The sequence below is a fragment of the Gobio gobio genome (genome assembly GCF_949357685.1).
Source record: "Gobio gobio genome assembly, chromosome: 16".
NCBI classification, from domain to species: Eukaryota; Metazoa; Chordata; class Actinopteri; order Cypriniformes; family Gobionidae; genus Gobio; species Gobio gobio.
This window is the reverse complement of record NC_137109.1, coordinates 6,269,482-6,288,634: the sequence shown is the minus strand read 5'-3', so window position 1 is coordinate 6,288,634 and position 19,153 is coordinate 6,269,482. Positions and strand designations below refer to the sequence as shown.

Here is a 19,153-nt window from a genome sequence, read left to right as displayed (position 1 = left end):
TAATAAAAAACTAAATTGAGTGTAATTTGTTTGTATTTAAATCAGTTAGTTTACCTTCAATATTAGTAATGTACCAACTGACTACCATGTATAGTTTACAGCAGTAGTTAAGAATTGGCCATGAACTGTATCTGATAAATATCCACAATAATCGATATTGAATCGAATCGAAAGCTTGTGAATGGAAATCGAATTGTAAAGTACCCAGTCCTAATAGTTAGCATTACCATCAGGCCTGAGGAATCTCAGAGAGCAGATTCGGTTATGAAAATGCTTTGATTAAAAATGATAAGACTATGGGAGGGTATAGTATAGGGTACTATGTAGAGGGTATATGACTGACTGGTGTTTAAGTAAAACTTAGATGCTGTTTGAATGTTGTGCTCTTAAAGGGTTAGTTCACCCAAAAATGTAAAATTCTGTCATTAATTACTTACCCTCATGTCGTTGGACACCTGTAAGACCTCCGTTCATCTTCAGACACAAATGAAGATATTTTAGTGTAAATCTGATGGCTCTGAAAGGCCTCCATTGGCTCAATGGCACGTTACACTCTCAAGACCCTTAAAAGGTACTAAAGACGTCATTACAAAGTCCATCTCACTACAGTGGTTGTACAATAACTTTATGAATCGGCGAGAATAGTTTTTGTGCGCAAATAACTCTAAATAACGACTTATATAGTGATGACGATTTCAAAACACGGCCTCATGAAGCTTCGAAAGCGTTATGAATCAGTGAGTCGATTCATGATTCGGATCGCGTGTCAAACCCCCAAACTGCTGAAATTTGGCGATTCAAACCACTGAATCGACTCAGTGATTCATAACGCTTCGAAGCTTCATGAGGCCGTGTTTTGAAATCGTCATCACTATAGAAGTCGTTATTTAGGGTTTTTTTTGCGCACAAAAACTATTCTCGTCGATTCATAAAGTTATTGTAGAACCACTGTAGTGAGATGGACTTTGTAACGACGTCTTTAGTGTCTTTTAAGGGTCTTGAGAGTGAACCGTGCATTGTGCCAATGGAGGCCTTTCAGAGCCATCAGATTTCAACTAAAATATCTTCATTTGTGTCTGAAGATGAACGGAGGTCTGACGGGTGTCGAACGACATGAGGGTGAGTAATTAATGACAGAATTTTCATTTTTGGGTGAACTAACCCTTTAATGCTGTGGCAATTTTACCCTGTGTATCAAAAATGGCATTTTTTTTATTATTGAATCGTGAGAATTGGAAGTTTAACAGTATGCCAGTCGATAAAACATCTTTAAAAAAAAAACGTTCAGTAGACGACAACTGCAGTTTTGGAAATGACATGAGCTAGATTCTTTATACATTTCATGTCATTATAAAGACTGTCTACCCTGATGAAGATGGATTGGGTTATTTTCTTGCTACAAAGCTTATTTAATGGCCTGTCTAAAAGAACAGTGTCTTTTTAAAATAATTGTTGTAACCATGGCAGTAGATGTACAAAACACATAGATTTAAACACGCTATATATGCTTGACTTCACATACATTCACTTGACCTGAAAACCGAAACGCTTGACCTGTGATTGTTGATTTTGCAGATATTGAGACCGGCTGTTTGGAGGAGAAACACAAGCGGGATCATTTTACCCAGTTGGTTGGATCCTGTTTGGTGAGTAGAGCATGTCATCGTCCTCACGGCCACAGTGTGGCAGTAATGCACTTCGAGACGCTTCGCTCTTCTCTCCAGCACACACTGCGGTTGAGGAAATGCTTTTTTTCCCCCACTCTGTGCATACGTAAGTGGGTGGCCGATCCCCTGACTCTGAAGATTAGCTGCATTAGAGTATTGAGTGGCCCAAATTCTTTCCTCTAGTGAAAAATTAAACTGTACTCACAAAGGGCCGCTCTCCTCCCGTGAACAAACCTCCAGCACTGTGCTGGAATCACACAGGACACTTTCACAGCGGCTCTGGGTTTTCCAGCTAGGCCTCGAACCATCTTTATTGCAGCAGAACACAATGAGTTTGTGACAGGATGGCTTTGCAATGGCGGTCGGCTGACTCATCCAGACCTGCAGTGCGCCTGCTCTCCTGCTTTCATTTAAACCACTGTACGCCTGATTAGTATGCAAATACAGGCTTGTTATGCAGTGTTATTAGTGTCTTGTGTAAGTCTAGCTGAAGGCCATCGAGGTTGGATGTGGGCAGTGCTGCACTGATGGATGCAGAGATATTATTCTAGTGTTTTGATGAATTTAATGCTGGTCTTATCCTCATGATAGAGCCTCCACAGCTGTTTCGGTGATGAGTGTCTAATTAGCGGCATTGTTGTCTGTTGTTTTCAGATCTGTGTTCCTGACGGTGTGCTAAAAGAGAGATTGGATCCAGAAACCCTGGAGTCTCTGGGACTGATCAAACAGGCTCAGCAGTTCAACCAGAAGATTGTCAAAATCAAGACCAAACTATTGTAAGTCAGATTTCCGGCTGTTCTCTCCGTGTTAGACACGATTAATTGCATCTTTTTCTGTGGATGCAAAACCTAAGTAATAGAGATGTAACAATGTATCGGCCGGCGATATTTTTGATCGATTTACAACCATCGGCATAACGGCTAAAGCATGAAAAAGGCCAATATAACTAACCGCTGGTTTATTAATTAACTGTGTGAAGGCTCTGAGCTGTATAATGTCTGCCGAGATTAACCCATAATCTAATATTCCAGCTGTTTGCGTTTTAATGTTAATCAAATAACAAAAGACACGCTCACTACACTTGACTAAATAATGGAAAACGCGGAATCCAGTCATAAAAGCGGATTTTACTGTGTAAAGTCATCACTTTTGATAAATAAATAAAAAGGTAGGTCTGTACACCTAAATTAAATTGCGATATAGACTATTGTCTGTGAAATATTAAGCCGCAAGATGTTTTAAATATGAATCTTGCAAATCCCCGAACTGTTCCCACAAAATTGGGAGCATGAAATTGTCCAAAGTGTCTTGGTATGCTGAAGCATTAAGAGCTCCTTTCACTGGAACTAAGGGGTCTAACCCAACCCCTGAAAAACAACCCCACACCATAACCCCCCCCTCCACCAAACTTTACACTTGGCACAATGCAGTCAGGCAAGTCCTGTTTTTGTGGCAACCCCCAAACCCAGACTCGTCCATGGGATCTCCAGACAGAGAAGCGTGATTGGTCACTCCAGAGAACACGTCTCCACTGCTCTAGAGTCCAGTGGCGACACACTTTACCCCACTGCACTGTGGCCATGAAGTGATTGAACACCTGAACTCAACGATTTGGAGGGGCGTCCCAATACTTTTGGCAATATAGTGTATGTTATACAGTAGAATTTAGCTACATCTCAATATAATAATAAATATATTTAATTTATACAGTGATGAATATGCAGTGTTAATTTTTTAAATGCTGATGGTTGTAAAATTATGAAAATATCAGCGGAATACGGGAAAGCGAGTATTTCACGTCCCATGATGCACCGCGACTGGTGTAAGAGTTGGTCTCCCTGCGCTGTCAAACTAAAATACACAGTTTCTATGTACATAACCAACATTTACATCACTATTTTTACATTTATCCATCACTTGTACGTGATCATTTGCATCTGAAGCGCAGAGTTTGACCCCTGTTGAACCGCCAGGTGTTTTAGATTTAGTCAGTGGGTATAAAACACCCGGAGTTCCTGCGCTGAAATGTGCCGTGTTGTTCTCTTTCAGGCACAGGTCACTGCTTTCTGCTCGTTCAGCATGTTGTTGTGAGTCTATAAAATGTCCCCAGCCTCATTTTGCTGTAAATAAAAAGGCATAGCCTGAACTCTCCTGATGATGATTAATTTCATGCCTTTGTGTAGGTCTTTCTTAATGAGTTTTATCAAGATTACAGTGCACTGAAAGCCCTCTCTCCGCCCATTCCACAGTTCTTGACGTGGCATCTAACAGTCGTTTCATTAACATAAGCATGTTTGAATGAAGTAATTGGTTTGGTGTTCTGGGATGCCTGGCATTCGTCTGCGGGCGGCATTAGCCTCACAGTGCTGCCCATGACCACCAGACCTCAGCTCTGATGTGCTTCATTATTCTGAGATGACTGCATGAAGTTATTGTGCGGTCACAGTGTAACCATCCATCCCTCACTCTGCAGTTACAAACAGCAGAAGTTCAATTTGCTGCGTGAGGAGAATGAAGGTTATGCTAAGCTGATCACGGAGCTTGGGCAGGATCTATCTGGGAATCTCACCAGCCACATCGTTCTGGAGAACATCAAGTCTTTAATAGGTACAGTACGCACCGCAGCACCTTTCGTAATGACCCGTGAGCTGAACTTCTGTCAACATCGCTGTACCTTTCCTGATGTGGGATGATGATGATGATGGCTAACAGTAGATGATCTTGAAGTTCAGTGCTGCTTGTTGAATTTAAGCTAATATACTGTTATTAATTGAATGTATAACTAGCGGTCAAAAGTTTGGAAACATTAAGGTTTTTGAAAGTATTCTCTTAATCGAACCAAGGCAGCATTTATTTGATCAAAAATACAGTAATGTGAAATTATTACAACTTAAATGATCTTGTTTCTGTTGTAATATATTTTAAAATGTGATTCCTGTGATCAAAGCTGAATTTTCAGCATCATTACTCCAGTCATCAATGATCCTTCAGAAATCATTCTAATATGATGATTTGATGACATTTATTCGTACTATTAAAGTTAAAAATAAAAAAATATTTTTGTATTTGATTCAATAGGAAGTTCAAAAGAACACCATTTATTGTAAATATTACTTTTATTTAGCAATGGGACATTACATTGATCAAAAAAGAGACCGTAAAGTCATTTATGAAATAATAAATTACAAAAAAAAGTTATAAGTATTAATTTTTTTTTCTTTTTTACAAGTTTTTTCTGTACGACTTCACACACTCGTTTTCATTCACTCCTTCAAGTGAACTGTATTAGTGGACTAACGTAGGGAATAGTAAATGAGGGTTTAGGGGGTGATTTCGGATTTAGCCTAAGAGAGTCAAATGATTCGTTCCTGAATGAATCAGCCGTTTGAATGAGTTGATTGAATCTCAATGACTCGCTCATTAACAGCGACTTGCTGCCGCCTACTGGTGGTTTTAATTTCACATTTAAAGTGTCTTTTCGTGTTTTTACCTGTTAACTGTCACCCCCCATTTTGAAAATATACATGAAAATGCACTATACAAACTTAAATGGTTGCAATTCAAGAATGCTTTGGAATATAGACATAAGTTTTGTCTCATTTTAAAGAAGACAGTCAGCAGATTATGGCTCAAGTGAAAACACTTCAAAAAATAAAAGTATGAAAAAGTTATGAAAGTTTAAATTTACTGTTAATCAAATGTACTGTACTAAATATTTTATATTTTATGTAAAATATATGTTACAAAATAATTTGTACTCTAAAATTACTATCACATAAAAGCTAAATGTCTAACGCAGAGTTGATATCACAAAAATAGAAGTTCCCATGAGATTTTGTTTAGGCGCTGTACCACAAATAGCCACCGGGTGTCATTGAAATTCCATAGATTTTTTTTACGCAAATATCATAAAACAGTGGGCAGATATAGAACTGTGAGACTCAGACCTTTCTGACGATATGTGTTTTGTCAAGATTAGAAAAGGTTTTTGTTATAAAGTTTTTAAAATAAATGTTGTTATATGAAACATGACGACGCCCACTAGGGGAGGAGCCGCTAGAAGAATTTAGAGTACCGTTTCCATGGTAACGCAAAATCCGATTTCAAAACAGTTTTCACAGGATGAATCTTGAGTTCGAAAGCTTTCGAAAGATATAAAGTTTGTCAACATTAGATCAGGATAAATATAGGATATAATTGTTTTAAACATGCAGTGGCAAATGGGCCCACCGGTGGGCCAGTGACAGTTCAGTAACAGGTTAAATAATTTCAAATATCAATATTCAACGTTTTATGTTCAAAACATCAAAACATTATGTAACTGCAAGTTATTAATTTGTCACCTCTGAGCTCATTTAAACAGTGTAAATGATCTAAATCCACTTCAGTTTCTGTGTTTCCTCTCAAATGCAAAGATGAATTTTGTTGATACTTATTTAATTTGATTGGTTAACAGCCCTATTGTGTCTTATTATTATAATTCAATTTGATTAAATGTATGAAGTGCATGCATATAATTAGGTTTAAAAAATAAATGTAAAAATGCTCATAAAAGGTACAAATCAATTGAAACGTATTGGAAAAAAACTATTTCTGACCACCACACAGAATATGAAGAATATCAAAAACTTTAGGAGTCAGCTGACCACGACAGTCTTAAACCTGCCAAAGGTACCAGCACAATAACACACTTAAATTTAAATATCGTTATCAATAAACTAGAAAATATCGAGATGTACATCTTTTTTTTGTCAATATCGCACACCCCTAGATCCATCCCTAATAAAAACACATGTAGCGTGAACCATTAGGGCAAATGACAGATGAAACTCTGACACTTGCCCCAGGTCATTGGGCCGTCTGTGTTGAGCCCTGATAATGACTGGGACTGCAGCCCAGAACAAAAGTTTGTGATCACTTGAGTGAGCTCAAACCAGCTGTCACAATCACAGCTGTTGTGTGTCATAACTGTCATTGAGATCATGAGGTGATGCAGTCAGTGTTCTGTCCACAGGATGTTTCAATCTGGACCCAAACCGCGTGCTGGACATCATCTTGGAGGTGTACGAGTGTCGCTCTGACCACGATGAGCTCTTCATCCCTCTTATCAAGTCCTACATGTGCGAGCACCAGACCCTCTGCCACATGCTCGGCTTCAAGTTCAAGTTCCACCAGGTACGGCCCATCACCATCACCACATCCGCTTCAGCCTGCGGCTCTTGACATGCTTCCTGAATGCAAAACCGCACAGAAAATTACACGATAACTGTGACTGTATTAACATGGAATATCGTAGACGAAAATAGACCAGACTTAAATATAGTTCACTAAAAACTCTACAAAAAAAGAGGAGCTAAAATATTACAGACTCTACTACGAGCTTTATTGCTTGATGTAGCCAAATGTAGCCCAATCAGAACTTTTCTCTTGAATGGATACATTTTTTGCCAGGGGTTTTAATCAATCTTTGCAATCTGGCAACCATGTGTACGCGCTCTCTCTACACTGCGGAAGAAGCGCTGATGATGTGAAAACACAGACAGACAAGTACGCTGGAGTCCAGCAATCTTCATAGGAGATCTTCTGCTTAAATAAGTGTTGTTCAGTCAGTCTATAGCCGCGTTTCCATTACAGATTTGTGCAAAACTTTTGCGATATTTTCTAAAAGTCGACAAAAAAATATTACGAAATGACAGCGTTTCCATTAACTGATGTTATGCGACTAAAACGTTTTTTTTTCCTCTCGTGATAAATCATTCCAAAAATCATGCTACGTATGTTGTTAGGTTTATGTATATCCCAGCCACAGCGCGCCATTATTTTTAATGGAAAGAGACGTGCGTGTTATAGCACTGATGGCAAGGAAAGCACCTTATACTTGAGCGGCACATATGAGGTGTTATGATAAATTGTGGCATTTTATATTCTATTGTTTTTTTATGAGTTTAATAAAGAACTCGTCTTCTGTCCAAACATACCATCATCTGTAAAGAATGATCCACTTTTACATACGCCAGGTTATTGTGACGCATTGCCAGAGACGAGCGAAAAGTTTGAATTTGCATGGTGGTAACTCAACTTTTTTTTACCACTTCGTTATTTTGGCTCGGAATTTCGTTTTGTGGAAATATAAACTGAATTTAGAAATGCTTTTGAAATGAAAAACTTTGCGTTTAATAAACAAAATATATTTTTGAAATGAAGACAACGTTTGGAGTGGAGTGCAAAATAATCTGTTCCCTGAGTCCACGGCCTTTGCTGTTATCGTGAGTGTACACTAATAAAAGTAGACGGTTTATAGTTTATAATTATGTATTGCACTTATCTGTGTGGCTAAAAATGACGGAGAATTTTAAGTTTCCGCTGGAATAAGGAAAAAATTCATCAAAAGGCGACAATGACTTCGTCGGAAAGAGGGTTAAAGAAAGGTTAAAAAAACGTAGCCTATTTAGTTTCATATAGTTAGGCTATGTCTAAATATTATAATCTTTTAATTTCATATGTTGATTATGAAAAGTGAGCAGCATGAGTAAGGCTACATAATCAGATGCGCATATGTCTGGAGACATGGATTTTGAGCACAATTGAATTGTGTTTTCTAGCAAGTCTTTCTTTAAAATTAATTTCGTTTTGTATAAATTGTATTTTAATTTTGATCAATGTTTAATCAACTATTTGGCTGTAGGCTATATTTAATAAATAAGAAGCAAACCAAGATCGTCGGGAATGGATTGACCTAGTCTTTGAGCAAGGCTGAAACTATAGCGTCTTTCTGTTTTAATACATTTCTTGAATATATGTCATAATTACAGTAGGCCTATAGATAGTTATGATATTTGTGGTTGCACCGGGGTCCGTCATTATAAAGTTACGCCACTTTCCTTATTAGGAGAAAATATATGTCGTTTTAACGACATAAGATCTCGTACATACTTGAGTGGAAAAAAAATTATATGTAGGCCCTATGTGAGAGCAATGCGTGGCCGTACCAGGTGACCTGTAAATGTGAAAACTGTTTCCATTGCAGTTTTGCGAAAATGTCCTTTTTCGAATTGCCTGAAAAACCACCTCATGCGAGCATAAAAACTGTTTTGCGATATATGGGAGTTTTTGCGAAATTGACACGTTTCCATTGGGCGTATTTTCAATTCGCAATTTCAATTTGCGCAATTTAAAGGGTAATGGAAACGCGCTCTATGTTTCTTCACGAGTTGCTTGCGCTGTTTACTGCGACTAAATCTGCGATCAAACCTTCACTGATGACCTGTAATAAATCCAAACATGGACCTCGACTAGTTACCGGTGTTCAGCCCAGCAACGGTTACATCACTTGCCTCAGCTTCAGTTCAGTTAGATAACCGACACTACAATTAAAAACTGAACGTGTCTGCTTAATAAAGCGCGAGTCGCAGCACAAACGCAGCAGGAGTCAGATTTCATTCATCACAAGAGTGAAGCTAACTGACAAGACGATGGCAGAAGATTTGGTTTCAGAGCGAAATGTAAAAGCGCCTATTTAAGTGAGTTTTGTCATTGTACTTTGTTGTTGTTGTGTTTTCATTAGGAATAACAATGAACACATCAAGCAATTGCTGCCCCCGAATTGGCGCTAATTCTAAAGCGAAAGTAAAATGCACACGGCCATTCATAATGATTGAATTGATTGAATAAATGCACTTGCATTGTCTGTGTGACTATACGATTTGTGATATCGATATCGAACTCATTTGTGTTTTTGCTGTTGAAAAACATTAATGTAATTTGGAATTACTGTTAACAGGGCTCGACATTAACGCTTGTCCGGGACAAGTGGATTTTTTGAAGGGGCAAGTGAAAGAATTTGACTTGCCCGACCGGACAAGTATCCTGATTTTAAACATCAATAACAAACAATAACTAGGTAATCATCAAAATGCAAGAATGAATCGTGTAAGTGGAGATTGATAGTGGATAATATATCATGTATAATGAACTGACATAACTATAACATTGCGCTGTTGGCACTCGCGCAGCCTCTCGAGGTGAAATCGAAACAAATGTGCACTGCTCACACAGAGAAACTCGGTTAACACACTGCCATAAAAATGTAGAAATGTGGAGTTTATTTATATTTATAACATATGATGCCAAGAGTGCTGTTTTCCTGAATTACATCACGACTGAAAATTACACTGATTTCGTATGACAGAACAAAAACACTCAATATTGCATCTAAAATGTAATTGACTTAATGTTAATAATTGTTTTTGGAACTATTTCAGCATCGAAAATACTTCCAAACAAAGATCACAGCAGAACGCGTGTCACCGCAACAGCGTGTTAGTGAATGAATCTGTTGAATAAAAGATTCAATTACCTATTCGTAAACAACTGCCTCGTTCTTGAATGAATCAGCGTTTGAACGAATCGACTCAATGACTCTCATTCAGACGGTCACCTGCCGCCACCTATTGCCGTTTTAGCTTTATGTTTAAACATTCTTTCCAACTTTTCTTATTTGTATATTACATTTTTTTTTAAAACAATCTCATAAAATTATTTCATGCAATTGTAATTTTTCAGTGTAAATTATTTAATTTGATTGGTAACAGCCAGTGTCGTCTTCTAAATTAATTTATTGATCAAATTTAAGAATATAAACTGAAAGCTGAAGCATTGCCTATATTTAATAAGATTAGGGGGAAAAGGCCCTTTATAAAAGGTAAAAATATCACAAATATGCAGATTTAAATATGTCAAAGCTGATTGAACACTGGTGAGAATATTGCTTCAGAAATTTTTTTTTTTTAAATTTTTTCCGGACAAGCAAATTTTTTACTCGACAAGTGAATGACAGACAAGCACGTGAACAAGCTTATTTTTTGAGAGCAGTTTCTTGTTTTACCTGTTTTCATAAAGTGTGTTCGTATATTTGATAGCCTATAATAAACCCGGAAATTAAATGAGGTGAAATAAACCATGCGTTTGAGTTGACACTCTTGATTTGTGCTTATGTGAAACAATGCCATAATACATTTATATAATCTCAATACGTTTCTTAAATGACAACAATCATTGCAATTTAATAATTTGGCAAAATAATCCTGATTATCAATTTAACCATTATGCAGCATGATGAGTTTTTATTGACTAACATGCTCAGACACAAGGTTGATTAAATATGATAACCTCTTAAACTCCATGGACCCTGATAAGGATATGACATGTATATACTTTCAATGTTAAATGTCTGTGGAGGAGCTCTGACCTCGTATGTGGTACCATCTGAAAGCTTAGAGTCTCTACTTTCCGGATATATGCATCACTTTGGCATTTGTTTTACACAAAGTTACTTATTTACACTAAATTACTCTGGTACCATTTCCACCTGGATTTTATTACAGCTCGGGCAACTAAAAAGTACTTTTGACATTTGATATTGATTAAAAAGCGGATAAAATTAACAGTAACAGGGTTTTTCCTGGGTCAAAAATGGTCTTCGGTGGTGGCTGACAAACATGGTCATCCATACACACACACACACACACACGCACGCACAGTAAAAAAGTTCCCTACCCCCGTGATCTGCAAGTGCAATACTGACAGAACATTTTAAATAAATTCAAAGAAAATTTGTAATTTTTGCTTATCTTATTTTGATACCTTGATGTTTGTTTTTGTTCCTCATTTTTACACTATTTACTGATAGTTGTTTTGGTATATAATCATATCAATATTAAAAAGTAGTATTAAAAAATGAACAAATAGCCTAATTTTCTGCAATATACAATTTCATAAAATTATCAGCTAGCTAACCACAACTTTGTTCTGGGTTCACTCCAGTCTAAACTAAATGATTTTAGGCTATTTATTTTACTACACATTGTCCAAATAAATAAGCTGAAAGACTGTGGATGATTAAAGCTAATTCTTACTATCCACTCTTGCTTAAGTGGGTAAGCACACTTGTGTTCTCATTTCAAGTGTTCTGAGTAAATGATTCAACTGATTCATGAGTTCAGTGTTGGACTGATCCGTTCTAGCCAGTCGTTAAAATGATTCGGTTCAAAGGAGTCATAATGTGGCGAATCGGACATTGGCTGACGCGCTGTGTGAATCCCTTCTGTTAGAACATCGCGAAAGATTTGTCAACACACAGAAAACACTTCATAACCGGATAGGATTTGTTTCACGTTTATTGAAAGTATGCTTTATGTCAGCTGGTCAGAGAATCAGTCAATGTTTTTTGAGCGCATTTCACACCCAGCGGTAATTAAAGGAAAACATCGTCTGATAGCGCCACGTGCAACATGGATTCGGTCTTCCGACCTTTTGATTTTGATTAACGTAATATGTGAAATATTAGAAAGCTAAGAATGCTTATTTTGAAGACAGAGAGCGTGCGAGCGGGGGAGGAGCTCAGATCGTCTCTCTGTCACTCAGTTAACGCAAGGGCAGCGGTCATCTATTCTACATCACTCCTAAATCACAATAACTCATCAAATAAGGCTTTGGCGGGACAACAATTTGTTTTGGCGGCCGCCAAAAAATTTTCAATGTAGGAAAAACCCTGAGTAATGCACACGTGGCTGAATGCTTTTCCTCCAAACCTAGACAGTGTCTGTTTTAGTACTGCCTGTTTGGTCCATGGTTATAAACTAATTGGGATTTAAATGCCATCAAAAGGAAAAAAATGCCCCCCAAATTCAAGATAAGGGGGCAAAACAGGCCCTTGCCAAATTAAACTAAACCCATTACAGCCAAATTAAACTAAATCGTGAATAAAGTGAAATGCTAAGTGACTGAAGTGTGCTGATTACGGCATTACATTTACATCTGCTCGCGTTGCATCACATTTCTCAGCGCTGAGCATTATAATCAATCACACATGTTTTCTGTTTAGTTTTTATTCACGCTACTTAACCAATCTAAAGTCTTGATTTTCTAATGCTTAAAAAGCAGTAAACGGTTCTTGACTTGTTTTAGTTCGTACAAGATCACTACTTCAACTATAATTTTCTCTAACTTTCAAATGTACAAAAGTAATAAATGCAGTGCGACCAAATACTTGGAAGTGTAGTGAACATTATTTTGCACAACTGGATTTGTTAGTCCTGTCTGCAGTCATGTTGATCTGGTTAATTTTTGTTGTGTCCACAGGAGCCTAATGGAGAAACACCATCATCTCTGTACCACATCGCTGCAGCTCTTCTTCAACACAACCTCATCGCTCTTGAAGACCTCTATGCTCATGTGAGTGGACTAATCATGCCGTTCGGAGTAGCGCATCAGTACTGAAAATGTGATGATAATACACTTTTGGAACGGTTTGTAATCGTGCCCGAACGTACACGCGCTCAGAGTGACAACTGCATTTAAATGCATTTCCGTGAGTCGCTGATGACTGGGGATCGTAGGAATATTTTGCCGTCTAGTGTCTTTGAACAAGAACCATGGATATGCAACAGTTTAACCTAGCCCAATCCTGTTCCTGGAGAGTTCAGTTCCAACGCTGATCACACACACCAAGTGTTCCTGATGATCCTAATATGCTGGTTCAGTTGTGTTTGATCAGGGTTGGAGCTGAACTTTGCAGGAAGGTAGATCTCCGGGAACAGGATTGGGCATCCCTGGTTTGGTGGTTGACCAAAGTAATATTAGTGACTATTAGCGCCCTCACCAGTTTGGATGTGTAATCTAAAGAATATGACGTGCAGTTGCCCCTCCTGCAAAAGGGTTTTTAATTGTATTAATCAACAATATCAAAGGAAATAATCGACAGTTAACCGCATCTTCCTTTTCTGGCTGAAGGTGATTCAAAATTGTCAGAGAACTTCTTTTTGAACAGAACAGGCAGAAAATGCCATCCTTTTAGGAAGTTTAAAGGTTTAAAACAAACGAACATATATTCAATTATGACCAGATTAGAGGGTTATGTCGATCACGAAAAGAGGACCAAAGGAAACACACATCTATTAGGAGTTTATTATCTTACTTTTCGGAGCTGATGCTTGAAACAGACAGTGGTTTAATGTTATAGGATGTGGAAATGAATGGGTCTTTATCATCGCTGAAGTGAACGACAATACGATTGTAAATGGACAAACATGCGAACATGACACATGACACAAAAGCCAGCATATATTATTTTTGTGAAACAAAACCAAATCAATGTTACTCGCCTATGGAGAAGAAATAAAGCAACGCTCGCTCGTTGAGTTCTCTCCAGCGCTGGAAAGCTGATCGTAAGCCTCCTTTGTTCCACAGATATCTTCCACATGTTTATCTGCCATCCCTTTTTCTGTCGTCGCATGGCTAATGTCCGTCTTGTCGTGTCTTTTGAATAATGATGTGCACTGAGCGCTCCTCTCTAAAAACCTTGTTGGTTTCTTAAAAAACAACAACAACAACAACAACATATTTCTGCCTAATAGATTTACTGATGCACTTTAACTCCATTTATACATGGTATTAAATTGTGTCCTTGTGGACATTTATTATATATTTACTGTTGATGTGGGACCTACATGTATATGGAGCATCACGCTCATAATAGAGCAGCTCAGAACACAGTGCCAGCTTAATGTCATGCTTGGGTTAATGCCATTTAGATATTCACATTTCATATTCAGAGAGAGAAATACAGTTACAGAATCTACAATACACAATATGCCGGCTCGTTTTAATACCACGGTTAAATCATGGGAGAATATTCATCACATTCTACACATGAGAGGTGTAACAAGCCCTGGACAAACTGAGCTTGTGTGCTTGGAAACATGATGGTACATTGCTCTGATTCGTGTCAGTTTTTGGTCATGATGCCTGTGTTAACACTGAGACACACTCATGTCTCTCTACACAGCTCCTCCCACTGGACTCCAGCATTGTGGAAGAGCACAAGAGAGAGATCCTGGAGGCCAAGCAGATCGCCCGCAAACTCACCATGGTGGTCGTCCCCTCCGAAAAGGCAGAGGACAAGGAGAAAGAAAAGGAGAAGGAAGAGGAGAAGAATGAGAGGGTAACTTTAACTTTGTAGTTTATTCAGGTAATTCAAACTGAAGCGTGTCATTCCTGCACCTCTAGTGGCACCAGACTGAAGTGCAAAGATGACTGTTCAATCTTGCTCTTAAAGGAATAGTAACCCACAAATAAAAATGCTCATTGTTCGCTCATGTCTAGGGTTGCGTACCATTTATGAATTCTTATTGATTCTTAAAGGGTTAGTTCACCCAAAAATGAAAATTCTGTCATTAATGACTTCCCCTCATGTCGTTGGACACCCGTCAGACCTCCGTTCATCTTCAGAACAGAAATGAAGATATTTTAGTGTAAATCTGATGGCTCTGAAAGGCCTCCATTAGCTCAATGGCACTTTACACTCTCAAGACCCTTAAAAGGTACTAAACACGTCGTTACAAAGTCCATCTCACTACAGTGGTTCTACAATAACTTTATGAATCGGCGACAAATAGTTTTTGTGCGCAAATAACTCTAAATAACGACTTACATAGTGATGACGATTTCAAAACACGGCCTCATGAAGCTTCGAAGCGTTATGAATCAGTGAGTCGAATCATGATTCGGATCGCGTGTCAAACCCCCAAACTGCTGAAATTTGGCGATTCAAACCGCTGAATCGACTCAGTGATTCATAACGCTTCGAAGCTTCATGATGCCGTGTTTTGAAATCGTCATCACTATATAAGTCGTTATTTAGGGTTTTTTTTGCGCACAAAAACTATTCTCGCCGATTCATAAAGTTATTGTAGAACCACTGTAGTGAGATGGACTGTGTAACGACATCTTTAGTACCTTTTAAGGGTCTTGAGAGTGTAAAATGCCATTGAGCCAATGGAGGCCTTTCAGAGCCATCAGATTTACACTAAAATATCTTCATTTGTGTTCTGAAGATGAACGGAGGTCTGATGGGTGTTGAACGACATGAGGGGAAGTCATTAATTACAGAATTGTCATTTTTGGGTGAACTAACCCTTTAATTTCGATTCCAATAAGCTAAAAAAGCATGGATATCATTCACATTTTTTATAATTCCTATTGTAAAACATTTTATTGTAGCTGAATACCATGAAAGAAACAGTGTCCTAACGACACATGATAAAAGGTATCATTGTTTATACTTTGTTGATTTCAACTGGCTCCCAGAAATGGACAAACTGCCAGTCCCAAATTGACAGAAGATTAGTTTGCTGACACGACCACAGAAGAGTTTTTTTTAGCATTTAATGGTATAAATCCATGTAAATGTCAGCGTTATATAAATGCCTTGTGCTCGGCTGATCAGGTGCTTGATTACAGCGGCGCATGTTCAGACACTCGGCCTGCTCTCAGGGACTCTGTCTGACAGGATGATTCACAAAATGCTCTTCCAGACGCAGAGATAAGCGGCAGTTTAGTCATGCTGTGTAAGTTAGTGCATTAAATGAAATCTCCTCTATATAATGACAGAAGATGCGTACAGAATGCATGCAGGACTTTAAAATGCAGCATTAGGCTTTAATAACGTTCAGTTCATTATTCACAAGTACATGCTTGTATAGATGCACAGCGCTCCGCGTTGAAACGTTCAAACTTCAAAGCACAAAGGGAAGATGTATTGATGCAGAGTTTATTGTATCTATGCAAGTTTATTAAGCCTTTTGTTTGAACAGTTTAAAATTTCAGTTACCGTGCACATGAAGAACAATTATAGCGCTCTTTACTCCAGTGTTGTGATCTAACAGACACCCCGGAGAAAGTAACATGATTTAGAAAAACAGCAATAAACTTTTATGCAAAACCTTTATCCACAATTAAAGTATAATAACATTGATCTTGTGAGTTTCGCCGTGTTACTGCCGTAACCGAACACGACGTGCTGTTCGAATGCTGAATGGAGAATGACTGAGGAGAGATGAGTTTCCATTAACTTGAACTTAACGACTTCAATATTCACCTGTACCTCACATTATGCCATCTAATCGGCTTCAGAAGTCTTGGACTATAGTGCATGAAAACTTTATGGTGCTTTACAATGCCTTTTAGTAACTTTGTTTTCTCTGCAAGCATGTGAGCTGCTCAGATTTCGCTCCCCTAGAGACATATGATATATTACCGCCCCTTAAAGGATTAGTTCACTTTTAAATAAACTTTTGCTGATAATTTACTCACCCCCATGTCATCCAAGATGTCCATGTCTTTCTTTCTGCAGTCGAAAAGAAATGAAGGTTTTGGATGAAAACAGTCCAGGGTTTCCTCCATATAATGGACTTCAGTGGGACCCAAACGGTTCAAGGTCCAAATGACAGTTTCAGTGCAGCTTCAAAGGGCTTTGAACGACACCAGATGATGAATAAGGGTCTGATCTAGCCAAACCATCCGTTTCTGCAAGAAACCGAGCAGTATTTATGCTTTTATTTTACCTCTTATCAGATGAACGTGATCATCTCTGAGCTCCGCCATAACTTCCGGAGAGTGTGGTCAAATTAGATCATAGACGTATACGTAGATGCCTCATTAGCGACTGCACGGACCAATAGAATGAGGCATCTACTAACGACATATCTATGACCACGATCTACTTTGACCTCACTCTCCGGAAGTTATGGCAGAGCTCAGAGACGATTACGTTCGTCTGATAAGAGGTAAAATAATAGCATAAATACTGCTCGGTTTCTCGCAGAAACTGATGGTTTCGCTAGATAAGACCCTTATTCATCATCTGGTGTCGTTCAAAGCCCTTTGAAGCTGCACTGAAACTGTCATTAGGACCTGGAGGCCCACTGAAGTCCTTTATATGGAGGAAACCCTGGACTGTTTTCATCCAAAACCTTAATTTCTTTTCGACTTCAGAAAGAAAGACATGGACATCTTGGATGACATGGGTGTGAGTAAATTCTCAGCAAAAGTTTATTTAAAAGTGAACTAATCCTTTAATCTGCCTGTTTCCACCCACAGCGCCGCCATTTTGTTTCCGCAAGCGACAACGGTGTACCAGTTCTAACGCCATGGCAAAAGTAGACTAGAGCAGCTAGTCATAAAATGTCTAAAACATTAGAACTGTTCTGTTTTTGGCTGTAATAATACACTCCTGACATCTGAGCCACTGAGGATGCAGTGGATTATTTTCATCTGTGAAGGGAATGTGCCCAAGAACTAATATCTAATTTCGGATATGTTTGTGTGGATCATTGTACACTTGGAATGCTTTGCAATCGAGGGTCAGTAAACGCTGGATTTGCACAAAGGTTGCTTCTCAAAGATGGATAAAATCAAACTCTCCGTGATCCAACTTCATATCCATAGTGTACCACACTTAATAATGTGCGTTAGCTAATGGCCTTTCTGGATGTGCTAATGTGGCTAAAGCTACCATTGTCTCTTACGGTGTTCACAGAGACCAGAGCTTGCTATTTTTAACCAGAGCTTGTTTTAATTTTAAGCTTACTTTTATTACTTCTTAAAAATAAAACCAATGACACAGCTCAGATCTCTGTGAAGCGTCCTAACCAGCACATTCACAAAATATAACGTCCGGTGCTTGCATGTTCTGGAAAAGTTGGTCAAACATCTTTGCAAATCTTTCCACACTCGTTGTTGTCTATCCAGACTAGTGCGAGCTGTAAAGCCTCCGCTCTATTCTGAAAAGGGGTGGAGCGCAGCGGCTCATTTGCATTTAAAGAGACGCATGAAAACGGCATGTTTTTGCTGCCACCTAAATAGGGCCTTTCAAAACAACCTATCATAAATAATCTGTTTTTTTAAGACACATTCTGGGGACACCTGAGACTTTATTTCACTATATTACATCTTGTGAAAAGGACCCCTTTAAAGATTTTGTCCCCTTCCAACTGAATATGAATATAATCCAGGTTTTTTGATGTGGGTAATTAGACTTTGCATTAGTGTGACTTGTAAGCTGTATGAAACAACACAGATGTCGTGTGTGTCTCTGAAGATAAGAATCCCCTCAGACTCCTCGCCAGACGAGATGATGAACAGAAGAGCATGTAATGATGCCGTATGTGGAGGTGTGTCCTCGGCTCCTCTGATCTGTTTCTCCTCTCATGTCAGCCTCCTGATAACCAGAAGCTGGGGCTGCTGGAGGCGCTGCTGAGGATCGGTGACTGGCAGCACGCTCAGAGCATCATGGATCAGATGCCAGCTTTCTACGCCACCTCCCACAAGGCCATCGCCATCGCACTGTGCCAACTGCTTCACCTGATGGTGGAGCCGCTGTACCGCAGGTATCAGACACTAGCCTGTAAAAGCGTTCGCCATTCGCTTACAGTCACTGAATCGCTCTGACTGCCGCACTGAATCACAGATCCAGATTTTTGATTATGTTCAAATCTAAATGAACAGGGAATCATTACTGTGATGAAATCAGTAACATTTTTTCTGGTTGCATTCAATTTTAGCAATCAAAAAGGATGTCTAATCAATTTAATTCATAAAACGTTATTATATTAAGCATTAAAATGAACAATAATAGTGCCTAATTTTTC

At 38.5% G+C, this 19,153-nt stretch overlaps 1 protein-coding gene across 5 annotated transcripts in view; it reads left to right on the top strand.

The window, feature by feature from the left end:
• thoc2 (THO complex 2) overlaps window positions 1-19,153 on the top strand; it is a 148,968-nt gene that overhangs the window by 24,532 nt on the left and 105,283 nt on the right. For all 5 annotated transcript variants that reach the window (XM_079838977.1, XM_079838979.1, XM_079838978.1 and 2 more), the window contains exons 5-11: window positions 1,576-1,646; window positions 2,322-2,443; window positions 4,141-4,274; window positions 6,682-6,842; window positions 12,807-12,899; window positions 14,512-14,667; window positions 18,720-18,892. In XM_079838977.1, coding sequence (XP_079695103.1) covers window positions 1,576-1,646; window positions 2,322-2,443; window positions 4,141-4,274; window positions 6,682-6,842; window positions 12,807-12,899; window positions 14,512-14,667; window positions 18,720-18,892 — 910 coding nt within the window. The remainder of the gene's footprint in view (window positions 1-1,575; window positions 1,647-2,321; window positions 2,444-4,140; window positions 4,275-6,681; window positions 6,843-12,806; window positions 12,900-14,511; window positions 14,668-18,719; window positions 18,893-19,153) is intronic.